The 14,866-nt window shown below is 37.3% G+C and overlaps 1 protein-coding gene across 7 annotated transcripts in view; it reads right to left on the bottom strand.

The window, feature by feature from the left end:
- Positions 1-14,866, bottom strand: part of ccdc175 (coiled-coil domain containing 175) — a 340,062-nt gene that overhangs the window by 30,993 nt on the left and 294,203 nt on the right. For all 7 annotated transcript variants that reach the window (XM_069916865.1, XM_069916861.1, XM_069916863.1 and 4 more), the window contains one exon: positions 3,545-3,681. In XM_069916865.1, the coding sequence (XP_069772966.1) occupies positions 3,545-3,681 (137 nt within the window). The remainder of the gene's footprint in view (positions 1-3,544; positions 3,682-14,866) is intronic.

The following is a 14,866-nucleotide window of genomic DNA, read 5'->3' as shown; positions in this document are numbered from 1 at the left end:
TAAGACATCAAACTCTATCAATATATAATTAACAGTTTATCCTTTCTCATAATTATATCCAATATACCTCTACAAAGAAAATAGATAAGATTAAACAATCCCTTTATATAGACAAAGGGTGCATTCTATCCTAATTAATAATATGATCCATGACAACTACATTTAAACCCATGTTTTAACTAATTAATCTAAAAAAAAGAAAAAATCCTCTGACTAACAAGGCTAACTTGTAAAATTGTAAAGATATAGATCAAATAGCAAACTTCAGACACTAGACCACACATGTCAAACTCTGGCTCACAGGCCAAATTTGGCCCGCTGTTGCGTCCCCCCGCCCACCCCCCCCACCGCAGCGCGGCCTGGCCGGTGTCAGGGGAAGCCAAGGCCGCTTCCCAGCGCCCGGAACCCCAGTGGCACAGCGTTTATTGGAGATGCAGATGGAGTCGGGACGCTGGAGGAAAGATTGGGGCTCCCCGCCGGGTGATGGGGGCGGCGGCCGCCCTGCGCCTTCCCACCGGCGGGTGCCCAGAGTACACGTGGAGAGCGAGGCTGGTCGGGCAGTAGGGTGGAACCCCCCGCCAATCTCGGGAGTGGCTTGGGCTGGATCGGGATTAGCCACGCTCACCTGCTCCTCCACTGCTGACCGGGATCCCAGCGCTGTCCTGAGCGCGGAGACTGCCCTGGAAAGGTCCTGGGACACTGGCACGGAAAGAAGAGCAGGGTCCATAGAACATTACAGATCAGAAACTGGCCCTTCGGCCCTTTGACTCTACCTCGTGAAAACCCAACACTGGAGAAACTCAGCGGGTTAAATCGTATCCTTTATCCAGCAGAGAGGTACCTGACAATGTTTGGCCCTTGATCCCCCTCATCAATGTATGAGCGAAAGTCTGTGGTTCTCGTAAAAACACCAGAAGGGAGAAACTCAGCAGGTCAAAGGGGGTCCAGGAGAAACTCAGCAGGTCAAAGGGGAATCCGGGAGAAACTCAGCAGGTCAAAGGGAGGTCCGAGAGAAACTCAGCAGGTTAAGGGGGAGGGGTCCGGGAGAAACTCAGCAGGTCAAGGGGGGTCCGGGAGAAACTCAGCAGGTCAAAGGGGGATCCGGGAGAAACTCAGCAGGTCAAAGGGAGGTCCGAGAGAAACTCAGCAGGTCAAGGGGGAGGGGTCCAGGAGAAACTCAGCAGGTCAAGGGGGGTCCGGGAGAAACTCAGCAGGTCAAGGGGGGTCCGGCAGAAACTCAGGGGGGGCTTGACCTCGCCAGGACCGTTGCCCACTCCCCCTCCCTGCCGCAGGCCGACCCACGACTCACGGTGATGGGGCCGCTGATCCGCCGAGATACTGCCCTGCAGCGAGAGCCGATGCCCCTGCACTGTCGTTGTCCAACCCGATCGCCCGCAAACCCCGCCCTCCTGCGCACAGGCTTGAGTAAGTATTATGAACTTTAATCTCAGGATAAAACGATCTTCCAATAGTTTCATGTCACAGTGATAAATATATTCCTGGTTAAAAATGGTCCTGCACCTGGATACAAGCTCATTAGGCATAAAACTTGAAAAGTGTGTAAATCAAAGGATATTTGTACCAATGGAAAAAGGGCATGGCAAATAACCCTGCTAGAGTTCATGCCCACAATCAGTCACCCATTTGATTGTTTCAGGAATCATGTTATTCTCCCACATTCTCAATAGCCCTCAGATTTTACTATTCGACAGCACACTAGCAACATTTGACAAATCCTCTATAGAGAAATATTATTTATTGAATATTTTATTTCTCATTTGTTAATGCTTCTGGAAAGAGTTTATCCAAAACTATTATTAAACATTTATTTTAATAAGAAAAAGGTTAACATTACATATGTTGAAAGAAGAGAAAACATGCAGATGTTGTTGAAAATTTTCAATAAATATTTAGTTTGGCCCTCGACTTAGTCCAAGTTTTTAATTTTGGCCCTCCGTGAATTTGAGTTTGACACCCCTGCACTAGACAGAGTCTCTGGAGCATACAGACTTCTTTTGTCAAATTGAAACTTTGTATTTTTAATTTTCTCCAAGCTTAAATAGGCCAGAACACCATGTAATTTCTGGGCATGAGTAGGTGGAGAGCCATCCTTCTATTTCATTAAAATTGCTCATCTAGCTATCAACGAGGTAAAAGCTAAAATTTTCTCATGAATTGAAGTCAAGAGTAGATCCTCTTCTTGAGGAAAAACCAAACAAAGCCATGAGAGGGTGTGGATCTAATTTGAGCTTTAGAGTCTTTGATAAAGTCTGAAAAATATCTTTCTAAAATTTTTATAAATTAGAGCATTCAAAAAACATAAGTATCAATGAGGCTTCAAAGATTTTACACTTATCACATAGTGGATCAACATCCGAGTGAAAATGAGATCATTTAACTTTGGACATATGTATCCTAAACACCACTTTAAGTTATGACAAACAATGTCAAGGACAAAATGAGGATTCATCAATCAAATTAAGAGTGAAAAACCAATCTTGGTCTAGAAAAGATAAGTTCAAATCATGTTCCTAATCATTTTTAATCCCAGTCAATGCAGCTGCTCTTAAATCTAACAAATTATTATAAATAATTGATATTAAACCACAAATCAAAGAACATATCAATAATATTTTTTTCCTAAGATTCAAGGAAAATCAGAAAGCTTAGACTGAACAAATTGCTTAATGTAAATATCTGAATATATGTTTATTGGAAAGTTTAAATTTGGCTTTCAATTGTTTAAAAGAAGCAGCATTCTTTTGAATAAAAATATCTCTATAACTTTTGATACATAATCTAAACCATTCCTTAAAACCTGCATCTAACAAAAAAGGTTGAAAAAGATGGTTACCTATAATAGGACTGACAAGAGAGAAACTATAATGGCCAAAAAATCTCCTAAATTGTGTCCATATTCTCAACTTATTTCTGATAATTGGATTATTTGTCAATTTAGAAGAGGAAAGAGGTAAGGAGGAACCTAAAAAAGCCAACATAAATGAATTTTTAGAGAAATTCAATTCCATTTCTAAAAGAGGGGTGGTTCACTAGTTTATCAAAATGCACCAATAAAAACAGATTACATATGTTAACCACCCAATAGAAAAATCTAAGATCAAAGCCACATTTCTATTCCAGAAATATTTCTGACTAAAGACAGAAATATTAAGGGAGAAGCCCTGAAAAACATAAGTAGAGAGTAAAGAATGACAGTGAGGCACTCCAGGGAGTGAGGTAGAGGAGGAAGTTTGGAGCTGAATATTTCTCTTCACTGCAAACTCAGCTTTTGTAGCAGAAGATCATATCTGATACGAGTATAGGGATTTGTTTTCTTGTGTGAATAGCATTATTATCTTGTGTCAGGATTAGTGTATGGGGAATTCTGACATTTTTGGTTGCCATTTAATGAGTAATATGAAGAAAGATTTATATTTTTATATAAATATATTAAATTTGTCTTCTCCATTAGGTATCATGTTATTTCCTGCTATCGATTTCTCCAAAATATACACTGTAACAGAATAATGCCAAATAAACACACCGTTCTGTTAGACTTTGCCAACTTTTCCTTGTCTCAAATTCATGTTCTTTTGCTTTTCTTGCCGCTTCACTGCGAGATTGTCTTCGGACTGCAAGTTCCTGATTTAAAGTCTTAGCATTATCAATGTCTCTCTGAGCCTGCAGAAAATATCAGTTTGAAGGGATTGAAAACAAATGAAAAAAAACAGTTGTAACTTTAAAAAGTACTTAGGCTTCAATATCTTGATTTTGATTCTGAAATTGTCTTCTACATAACCAAAAAAGTAGAGTATGCAGCAGCTTCTCAAGAGTCCATTAGTTTTGACAATGGGTTAAATTCAAACTTTTATCTTTCTGATATTGATCAAATGTAATGCTATAAATATTGTGTTTTTAAAACAACCCCTAGTTTACTGCTCTCAAAATTTTCAAGAATTCTTGCCTCAATCAGAAAAAAATAATTTAAAACCATGCAAGATTTTCTCAGTATATAAATTTCTCCAACAATGGTGCATGACATGGGTTTTTGAGAGATTTGAGAAATAAAACTGCTCTTCTGGCTACTGTTACATCACAGACCAGCCGCAATGGAAATTCACCAAGGCAGTGTTATATTTTTATTTTCAAACACTATATTTATTAGTAACTACTAATATAACACATTAGTCAAATCAAAAGTGTGTGCGTGAGAGAGAGAGGGGGGGGCGTGTATGCTTAGGAAAGTTATTTCGAAGATCAGTCTTAGAAATTCTTTGTTGAAATGCAGACTTTTATCTGATGCACAGAAGTCCCTCAGTTTAACAATCGCCTATTTTTGTTTATCATTTTACTCAAGAACACTAAGGGATTACGGTCAGTATACACAAGTGGCCCCTTAGCTGTGCAGATATAAACATCAAAATGCTGTAAAGCCAGTACAAGGAACAATAATTATCTCTCTATGGTAGAATAATTCTTTTGCTGTTCATTGACTTTCTTGGATAGTTAAGCCACTGGAGGGTCAATATCATCACAACCATTCCATTGTAATAACATTGCTCCCACAGCTTCATCACCAGCATCTACTGCTAAAGAAAATGGCCTCTCAAAGTCAGGTGACTTAAGATGGTTTTCAGTTTATCAAATGCTTCCTGACAAAGTTCTGTCCAAAAAACACTTTTCACTCTTCTTCAGAAGGTCAGTCAAAGGAAGGGCGATATTAGCAAAATCTTTATAAAGCTTTCGATAATATACTACCACTCCCAAAAACCTCCTAACAGCTTTCTTACCTGTGGGAATGGGAAACACAAAACTAGTCTGACCTTTCATCTGAACAGGTGCCAACTTGCCTTAATCAACAACATAACTAAGATAAGTAACAGTACCATGGTCAAATTCACTTTAAGCTAAATTAACAGTAAAGTTTGGCTTTGAAAGTTTGTCAAAGAATTTCTCTAAATCAGAGATATGGGCTTCGCAGGTGTCATTCCCTGTAACCAAATTATCAATAAAAGCATCCATTTGCTCTAAACCTTGAATCACAGAATTTATCATTCTTTGGAATGTCCCTGGAGCATTTTAAATTCCAAATGGTAAAACATTGTATTCCTATAACCCTGACAAGGTCACAAATGCAGAGATTTCCCTATTTCTGTCTGATAAGGGAACACACCAGCAACCTTTTAATGTCCATCTTCGTAAGAAAGTTCACCTTTCTAACCTTGCCCACACAACCATCCACTCTAGGGAAAGGATAAGCATCTGTCTTTGTTACTGTATTAACTTTTCTAATCAGTGCAAAATCTGACCATCCCACCAGGACATAAGGCGAACTCCAATCTGAGGTAGAACATCTAATAATATCATTCTTTAATAATATCATTCAATCTCTTGATCGACCAGTCTGCACTTTTCAGCATTCATTTGATAGGGATGTTGTTTGATAGGTTTGGCATCTCCAACATCAACATCATGAAAAGTTATTGGGGCTCTTTTCAGCACATCTGGAAACAGGTTCCTAAATTTTAAAAGTAGCCATTTCATTTGCTCCTTTGCCTGTGACTGAAGATGAGCCTACTTAGCATCCAAATTCTGCAAAATAATTGAATTAGAGAGAAGAACTAAAACAATGTTTTGTTTCAAGTGACCCTCACAAGAGTCACCTTGTACCATCTCATGATCCCTAGGCTCCTTAGTTCTATCAACAACCAATACTGTTGGTGAAGGGTATTTCTTGCTAAAAGCCAAGTTCTCAAAATAAAATTTTAACAAGTTGACATGGCAACTCTGTTTTATATCTCCAATGAGGTGTTCTAACTACATAGCTGACTTCATTCATCTTTTAGTCTATCTCACACAGGCCTGAAAATTTAGCCCTAAGGGGATTGGAATTTGTTTGGAAAAGGATTAACACTTTATCTCCCCCTTTATCTCACTCTAGCCTTTTTAAAAAATCTTACCAGACCTTAATTTTGGCTTGAGCATTTTTCAATTCTCTTGACTTTCCAGACTTTCTGCAAATGTTCTTTAAACTTTAAAACATGATCTAACAAATTAATCTGCACATCCTCATTAACCCATTGTTCCTTCAACAACACTAAAGGACCTCTAACTTGGTGTCGAAACACCAGCTCACAAAGGCCTAAATCCTAATGATTCTTGTAAAGACTCTTACTGCAAACAAAAGCAATGGACACCTTCATCTCAGTCCTTCATTCTCGAAACAATAGGTCCTCATCATGGTTTTGATAGTCGAATGGAAAAAGGCCCCTTGAGATTCTGGATGATATGCAGATGACGTGATTTGGTTAGCTCCCACTTTATAAATTGTCTGCTGAAACAGCGCTGACATGAAATTACTTCCCTGGTCTAATTGAATCTCTTTAGGCAAACCGACTAAAATGAAACATTTTATAAGAGCTTTTGACACAGCTTAAACTTTAATATATCTAAGTGGAACTGCTTCTGGAAACCTGGTGGCTGTACAGATTGACAGTTAACAAATACTGATTCCTAGCTTTTGTCTTGGCAATGGGCCAACACAATCCACAATATCTTTAGAAAAGGATTCGTCAAAAGCAAGAATGGGGTGTAATGGAGCCACTAGGGGAACTTGATTAGGATAATCCACAACCTATCAAATGTGTGCTATGGGCCAAAGTTAACATTTCACCCCTATAGGATTTAGGATCTATAACCTGGTAAACAACTGCCCATCTTCATTGGCAGATGGTCTCCACTTTCAACACAACATCCTTGAAATCATAGCCAACTGGCACTTTCTTAACTTCATCAGAGAGAGCCTTATCTCTCACTACAGTAAGATCAGGATCTTTGTTTTGCCCCACTATAAACTCTTTTCAGGATAACAACATGTCTTTACACTTGCATTTAATACAAGAACTCTGGTCCAATAAATGAGGTCAAGGCTTTGGCATATCATTATAACCTGAATGCTGTTTTGTACTATCACAAATTCCGGTCCCTGTGAAATTAGTCTGCACAGGATCATCTACAACTTTTTAGCCACAGCCAGAGTCACTGCTCAGACTGGATATATATCAGTCATTGTCTCATCAATGACTGGCATAGCTATCAACTGTACCACAGACAACTTTACCCTCTCTGCAAGATCATTTCCTAAAAATAATGAAACTTCCTCCACTGGTAAACTTAATGGGATCCCTATCATAACAGGTCCATCAACTAATGCTAATTTCAACACTATTCTGTACAGAGGTATTGACTCTGGATCACCCTCCCCCCAGTAACTCAAAGGATTTTCACTGACATTTGTGGTGACCCTTCCTTTACTGAAACCAAACCCTCTGACACAAAATATTTGAATTCATCCCTAATGTTATTAGCAGGTCTAGAACCTTTTTCATTTCTATGTTTTTCATTTCCTTGAATCCTTCTTCCTTTTCTTTCCTTTCTCAGCACAGAACAATTTGCTATCACGTGACCAGGTTTCTTACAATAGTGGCAAAGGGGACCCAAAAGCTTTTCATTTACTTGCTTCCCTTCATCTTTATCCCTAGCACTATTTCCCAATTTATTTTCAAATTTACTTGGATAGTCCATTTTACCCTTTTGGAAGGTTATACTTGGTACAAACAACCTTGTGGGTTAAACCATACTCATCTAATTTAGAAGATTCCTGCCAAGTTTCCACTCTTTTTGTCTAAATACGCTTTTATGTCATTAGGAATGCACCTTTTAATTTCCTCAACTAAAACCAGCTCTCTCTGTCTGTTATAATCATCTTTTTTTCCATTATGTGCACCATTGATCAAAGCACAATTTTGTCATATGCAAAATCCATAAAAGACTGGTTCATCGATTTCCTTAAATTCCTGAACTTTTGCCTATAAGCTTCTGGAACCCATTTATAAGCTTTAATCATAGTTTGCTTTACAGTCTAATAATCACCAGCTTGTTCAGTTGTAAGGGCAGAAAAAGCCTGCTGGACCTTCCCTTTGATCATGCCTTGTAACATGAGGGACCAATGGTCTTGTGGCCACTTTAAACTCTCAGTAACTTTCTTGAAATGCTGGAATTATTTATCCTATGTTTAATCAGATGACTCACAAAAGAATAGACTAGGAGGGCCGAAGGGGACTATTTCTGTGCTGTAATACTCCATGGTTCTAAAAGAGGAGACTGGTTAAAAACCCAATTTAGAAAAACATATTTGGTTCATTTTCTTCCCCAAAAAAATCCCTCTGCATTTCCAAGTATCAGCTAGTTCCAGAGTTCATAGCTGCCATTTTATTACAGCACCAAATGGAAGTCAGCTCAAATTCCATGCTAGCTGCAGTGCAGCAAAAAAAGGCTTTCATGGAGATAAGGGAAGCCAGAGAACATGTCAAAGATCTGCGTATCTGGCATGCCTGACTGATCTGATTTTTATTTTTTTTTAAATTTTTCACACTATGAACCATATTAAACAAAATACACACAAACATTTCCTTCTTGAGTATACAGTGTCATTTTCTCCCCTTTATCCCCCCTCCCTTCCCTCCCTCCTTCCCAACCCCCTCCAAACCCATTAAATGTTCAACATATACAATACAATAAACCCATTAAACAATGTCATCACACAATGAAAATAAACAAGAAAATTGTGTCATCTACTTTTACACACTGGGTCAGTTCATTTCGTCTTCTTCTCATCCTATCATTTTAGGGGATGGAGGTCCGCGGTAGGCCCTCTCTGTTGTGTTCCATGTACGGTTCCCAAATTTGTTCAAATAATGTGACTTTATTTCTTAAATTATATGTCATTTTTTCCAATGGAATACATTTATTCATTTCTATGTACCATTGCTGTACTTTCAGGCTCTCTTCTGATTTCCAGGTTGACATTATACATTTTTTTGCTACAGCTAAGGCTATCATAATATATCTTTTTTGCGCTTCATCCAGTTTGAGGCCTAATAAAGATCTCTGGATTTTTTGGAATGTTGCTTTTTGTGATTTTATTTAATACCTGATTTAGATCTTCCCGAAACTTTTTCACTTTCTCACATGCCCAAATTGCATGTACTGTTGTTCCCATTTCCTTCTTACAGCAAAAACATCTATCTGATACTGTTGGGTCCCATTTATTTAACTTTTGGGGCATGATATATAGCCTGTGTAACCAATTATATCGTATCATGCGTAACCTTGTGTTTATTATATTTCTCATTGTTCCCATATTTTTTTTTATCTTATGTTTAGATCTTGTTCCCACTTTTGTTTGGGTTTATCGCTTATTTCAGCATTTTCTTTCTCTTGCAGCTTGATGTACATGTTTGTTATAAATCTTTTAATTATCATTGTGTCTGTAATCACATATTCAAAGCTGCTTCCTTCTGGTAATCTCAGTCTGCTTACCAGTTTGTCCTTTAAGTAGGTTTTCAGTTGATGATATGCAAACATTGTACCGTGAGTTATTCCATATTTGTACTTCATTTGTTCAAATGATAATAAATTATTTCCCAAAACAATATTTTCTATTCTTTTAATTCCTTTTCTCTCCCATTCTTTAAAGGAAAGGTTATCTATTGTGAAAGGGATTAGTTGATTTTGCGTCAATAATAATTTTGGTAGTTGGCAATTTGTTTTTTTCCTTTCTACGTGAATCTTCTTCCAAATGTTGAGCAGATGTGCAGTACTGGTGAACTTCTATATTGCACCAGTTTTTCATCCCACTTATAAAATATATGTTCTGGTACCTTCTCCCCTATTTTATCTAGCTCTATCCTGGTTCAATCTGGTTTTTCCCTTGTTTGATAAAAATCTGATATCTTAATTGTGCTGCTCTATAATAATTCTTAAAGTTTGGTAGCTGAAAACCACCTTGTTTGTACCATTCTGTTAATTTATCTAGCCCTATCCTCGGTTTCCCCCCCCTTTCCATAAGAATTTCCTTATTATTTTCTTTAGCTCATTGAAGAATTTCTCTGTTAAGGGAACTGGTAACAATTGAAATAGGTATTGTATCCTTGGGAAGATATTCATTTTAATGCAATTTACCCTTCCTATCAGTGTTAGTGGTAAATCTTTCCAATGTTCTAAGTCATCTTGTAATTTCTTCATTAACGGCTGATAATTTAATTTGTATAGATGGCCTAGATTATTATCTAGTCTAATACCTAGGTATCGGATTGCTTGTGTTTGCCAATTAAATGGTGATTCTTTTTTAAACTTTGTGAAATCCGCATTATTCATTGGCATCACATCACTTTTATTTGTGTTGATCTTGTACCCTGATATTTCTCCATATTCCTTCATTTTCTTATGAAATTCTTTTATTGATAATTCTGGTTCTGTTAAATATACTATGATGTCATCTGCAAATAGACTGATTTTATATTCCTTCTCTTTTATTTTTATCCCTTTTATTTTATTTTCTGTTCTTATCAGTTCTGCCAATGGTTCTATTGCTAACGTGAACAGTGAGGAAGATAGTGGACCTCTCTGCCTAGTGGACCTGCTTAAATTAAATTAGTTCATTATATATCCATTTACTGTCACCTTCGCCATTGGACCCTTGTATAATGCTTTAATCCAATGAATATATTTCTCTGGTAGGTGGAACCTCTGTAATACTTTGAATAAATAATTCCATTCTACCCTGTCAAAGACTTTCTCTGTGTCTAAAGCAACAGCCACTGTTGGTGTCTTATTTCCTTGTACTGCATGGATTAATAAGTTAATGAACTTACAGACATTGTCCGTTGTTCATCTTTTCTTAATAAATCCAGTTTGATCTAGTTTTACCATTTTTGGTACATAGTCGGCCAATCTGTTTGCTAATAGTTTTGCTATTATCTTATAATCTGAGTTAAGTAGAGATATTGGTTTATACGATGCTGGTGTGAGTGGATCTTTCCCAGTCTTTGATATTACTGTAATTATTGCTGTTTTACATGAATCTGATATATTTTGTGTTTCTTCCATCTGGTTCATTACTTCCAGGAGAGGAGGAATTAGTAACTCTTTAAATGTTTTATAGAATTCTATTGGGAGTCCGTCCTCCCCAGGCATTTTATTGTTCGATATTTTGTATTTTCTCTATTTCAAATGGTTTTATCAATTTGTTTTGCTCCTCTTCTTGCAATTTTTGTAGTTCAATTTTAGCTAGAAACTCATCTATTTTGTCTTCTTTCCCTTCGTTCTCAGTTCGGTATAATTGCTTGTAGAATTCCTTAAAGTTTTCATTTATCTCTGTTGGGTTATATGTAATTTTTTTGTCCTTTTTCCTTGATGCCAATACTATTCTTTTAGCTTGTTGTTTTAAGCTGCCAAGCCAGTATTTTGTGCGTTTTTTCTCCTAGCTCATAATACTCTGCTTTATTTTCATTATGTTCTTCTCCACCTTATATGTTTGTAGTGTTTCGTATTTTATTTTTTGTCCGCCAATTCTCTTCTTTTTGTTGTATCTTCCCTTCTTGCTAGTTCTTTTTCTGTACTTACTATTTCCCTTTCCAGCTGTTCTATTTCCCGATTGTAGTCCTTTTTCATCTTAGTTACATAACTTATCATCTGCCCTCTGATGAAGGCTTTCATTGCATCCCATAATATAAATTTGTCTTTCACTGATTCCGTATTTATTTCGAAGTACATTTTAATTTAGCGCTCAATAAATTCTCTAAAATCCTGTCTTTAAGTAGCATGGAGTTTATTCTCCATCCATTTGTTCATGGTGGGATGCCCTCCAGTTCTATTGCTAATAACAGGGGTAAGTGATCAGATAGCAAACTAGCTTTATATTCAATTTTCAAAACTCTCCCTTGGATATGGGCTGACAACAGGAACAGGTCAATCCTTGAGTATGTTTTATGTCTATATTAATAATATGTATTCCTTCTCCATATATCCAAAAGTTGCATTTCCTGCATTGATTTAACCATAAATTTGGCTACTTTGTTCTTTCTGCTAGTCTTTTGTCCAGTTTTATCCATTTTTGAATCCAAATTAAGGTTAAAGTCCCCTCCTATCAATATATTCCCCTGCGTATCTACAATCTTCAAAAAAATATCTTGCATAAACTTTTGATCCTCTTCATTAGGTGCATATATATTGACCAAATTCCAGAGCTGAGAATATATCTTACATTTTAACATTACGTATCTCCCTGCTGGATCTATTATTTCCTCCTCTATTTTGATTGGTACATTTTTATTGATTAATATAGCTACACCTCTGGCTTTTGAGTTATATGATGCTGCTGTTACATGCCCTTTCCAGTCTCTCCTTAATTTCTTGTGTTCCACTTCAATTAGATGTGTTTCCTGCATGAATGCTATATTTATTTATTTTTTCATTTTTCAGTAAATTTAATAGCCTCTTCCTTTTGATTTGGTTATGTATTCCATTAATATTTATAGTCATATAGTTCAACATGGCCATCTCATACTCTGTTAACATCTCATTTCCGCTTCCTCACCACCACCTTTCCCTTTTTCCCCATTTCCATTTCTCAGTTTTCTTTTTTGTGAATGCACTGTATGACAACACTTCTAAAACATAAAATATTTCAACCATTCCCACATCTAAAATTCCCTTAACCCCAAGTGTCCTCCCCTGCTCTCTGAGTCGGCCCTTGTCCCTTGCCAGGCAACCACAACTCCCCTCTCCATTCGGACTGCGAACCCGTTCACAAGTGTCATCTGATTTTGCAGTGACTGTTATTCTCTCCCACCCAATCCTCTCCAGAAGACTTTTATCTTAACATTACAACAAAGCTCCCCACTCTTTTCTTCTTTTTCTTTTTTATCTATTTATATATCTATTTATTTATTTATTTAAAAAACCCTCCTCTTTTCCCCCCTTCTCCCTTACTTCCCTTTTCTTCCCTCCTTTTGTTCTTACTTATACATTATTTTTACTTCTTAACATATAGTTTGTCATCGTTCTTTGTTCTTGTTACATCTCTTCATCTCTCTTTCTGTCTTGCAGGCTTTCTGCAAATTCTCGTGCTTTCTCCGGATCTGACAACAGTTTGTTTTGCTGCACCGGGATAACTATTTTAAGCACCGCTGGATATCTTAACATATATTTATAGCCTTTCTTCCATAGGGTCGATTTTGTTGCGTTAAACTCATGGCTGGGTAGAAAATTTTTTTTTGACCTTTGTATTCCAATGGTTTTTTGTCTTCTCTGATTTTATTCATTGCCTTCTCCAATATATTTTCTCTTGTCGTGAATCTCAGAAATTTTACTAAAACGGATCTTGGTTTTTGTTGTGATTGTGGTTTCGAGGCTAATGTTCTGTGTGCTCTTTCTATTTCCATTCCTTCCTGCATTTCTGGCATTCCCAGGACTTTTGGGATCCATTCTTTTATAACTTCTTTCATATCTTCACCTTCTTCATCTTCCTTAAGACCCACTATCTTTATATTGTTTTGCCTACTATAGTTTTCCATTATATCCATCTTCTGAGTTAACAACTTCTGTGTTTCTTTAACTTTTTTGTCACTTTCTTCCAATTTTCTTTTTAAGTCGTTCACTTCCATTTTTACTGCCATTACACGTTTTCTAATCTTTTCCTTACATTTATTATGACCAGCTCTATTCTACTCACTTTTTCTTCTGTACTTTTCATTTTTATTTTCATTTCACTAAATTCTAGTGTTGTTCTTCTTCTGTGTCTGCTCTTGGGTTTGTGTCTTCTATTTCTCTTCCTTGTATCTGTGTCTCTTCTGACTTTCTTGTTGAGGTGCTTGTCTCAGTTTGTTGAGTTTTTTTTTCATGGTTTCTTGATGTTGGTCCTCTTCTTCTGGGCTGGTTATCTGTTGAGTCTCTAGTTTCCTTTTTTCTTTCTCCCCCTCTCCCGTTCCCGTTGCTTTCTTTATCTTCCAGCTGGGAGCCCTGCTGTTGGGCCTCTCTCAGCTGTTTGTGCTGTGGAGTTTAACTCCACAGCTGGTCCCCCTCCCGTCAGTGTTCTTGTCGTGCATAGTTGCGCACCAGTTTGGCTCCGTGAGCCATTTTTGCAGTCCCGAGGTCGGTGGGTCGCGACCCTATGAGGTCTCCACTAAGCTCGGGGAGCAGGATCCTCTTTCCACGGCGGGTCCCTGCTTTTTCTTGCAGGTAAGGCCTTCACCTTTCTCTTCTGGCGTCTTTCTTTCTTCCTGTTGTTTTTGGCTTTTCTTTCTTAGGTGCCATTTTCTTCACACCTTTATTTTTTATTTGTTGTGATTTGTGTGTCTGGGGCTTTGCTTTTTCTTCACTTTTTTCCTTCTTTTCCAGAGAGGGCTGGTATTCTCCTACCGGCCACTACTCCATCACTTGACTCCTCCTTGACTGATCTGATTGACACCTGTGCTCCAAGTCAAACCACGAGGAGCCGCCCCCATAGTTTGCAGCATATTACACTGAGCACAACAGGAAAGCTCCAACCATTGTCAATGATATATGTGTCAAGTGATACAGCTGTGCACTAGCTGGGGCTAGAACATTAATGTATCATGGGGATTATTTAAATTTTATTTCTTTGCCAAGACACTACAGATTTTGTTAGTTAATCTACTTTCAATGGATAAACAGTTGTAGGTCATCCCTTTAAGATTCAATTTACTTTGGAAAAGAGATATAGGGCTATGTCATTGCATGAACATTTGACTTTGGGGAAAAGTTAAGATGCATTGTGACCAGAAGTGCCCAAGCCAACTTTTGAACAGTCACTAAACAATGTTTGTTTGCATGATCTATTGAATTGAAGGACTTTATTTGAAAATATTTCCAATCTGAAATCAATTCCCTAAAATCTTATTAATTATTAATATTTACATAATTTATTGCCAGTAAGCTCATTTACTCACTATACTGAAAAGCAACAAATCCTTGTTTTGTTTTTAAATTTTAATAACATTCA

Source organism: Narcine bancroftii, chromosome 2 (assembly GCF_036971445.1).
Source record: "Narcine bancroftii isolate sNarBan1 chromosome 2, sNarBan1.hap1, whole genome shotgun sequence".
Lineage (NCBI taxonomy): Eukaryota > Metazoa > Chordata > Chondrichthyes > Torpediniformes > Narcinidae > Narcine > Narcine bancroftii.
This window is presented reverse-complemented; position numbering and strand designations above follow the sequence as displayed.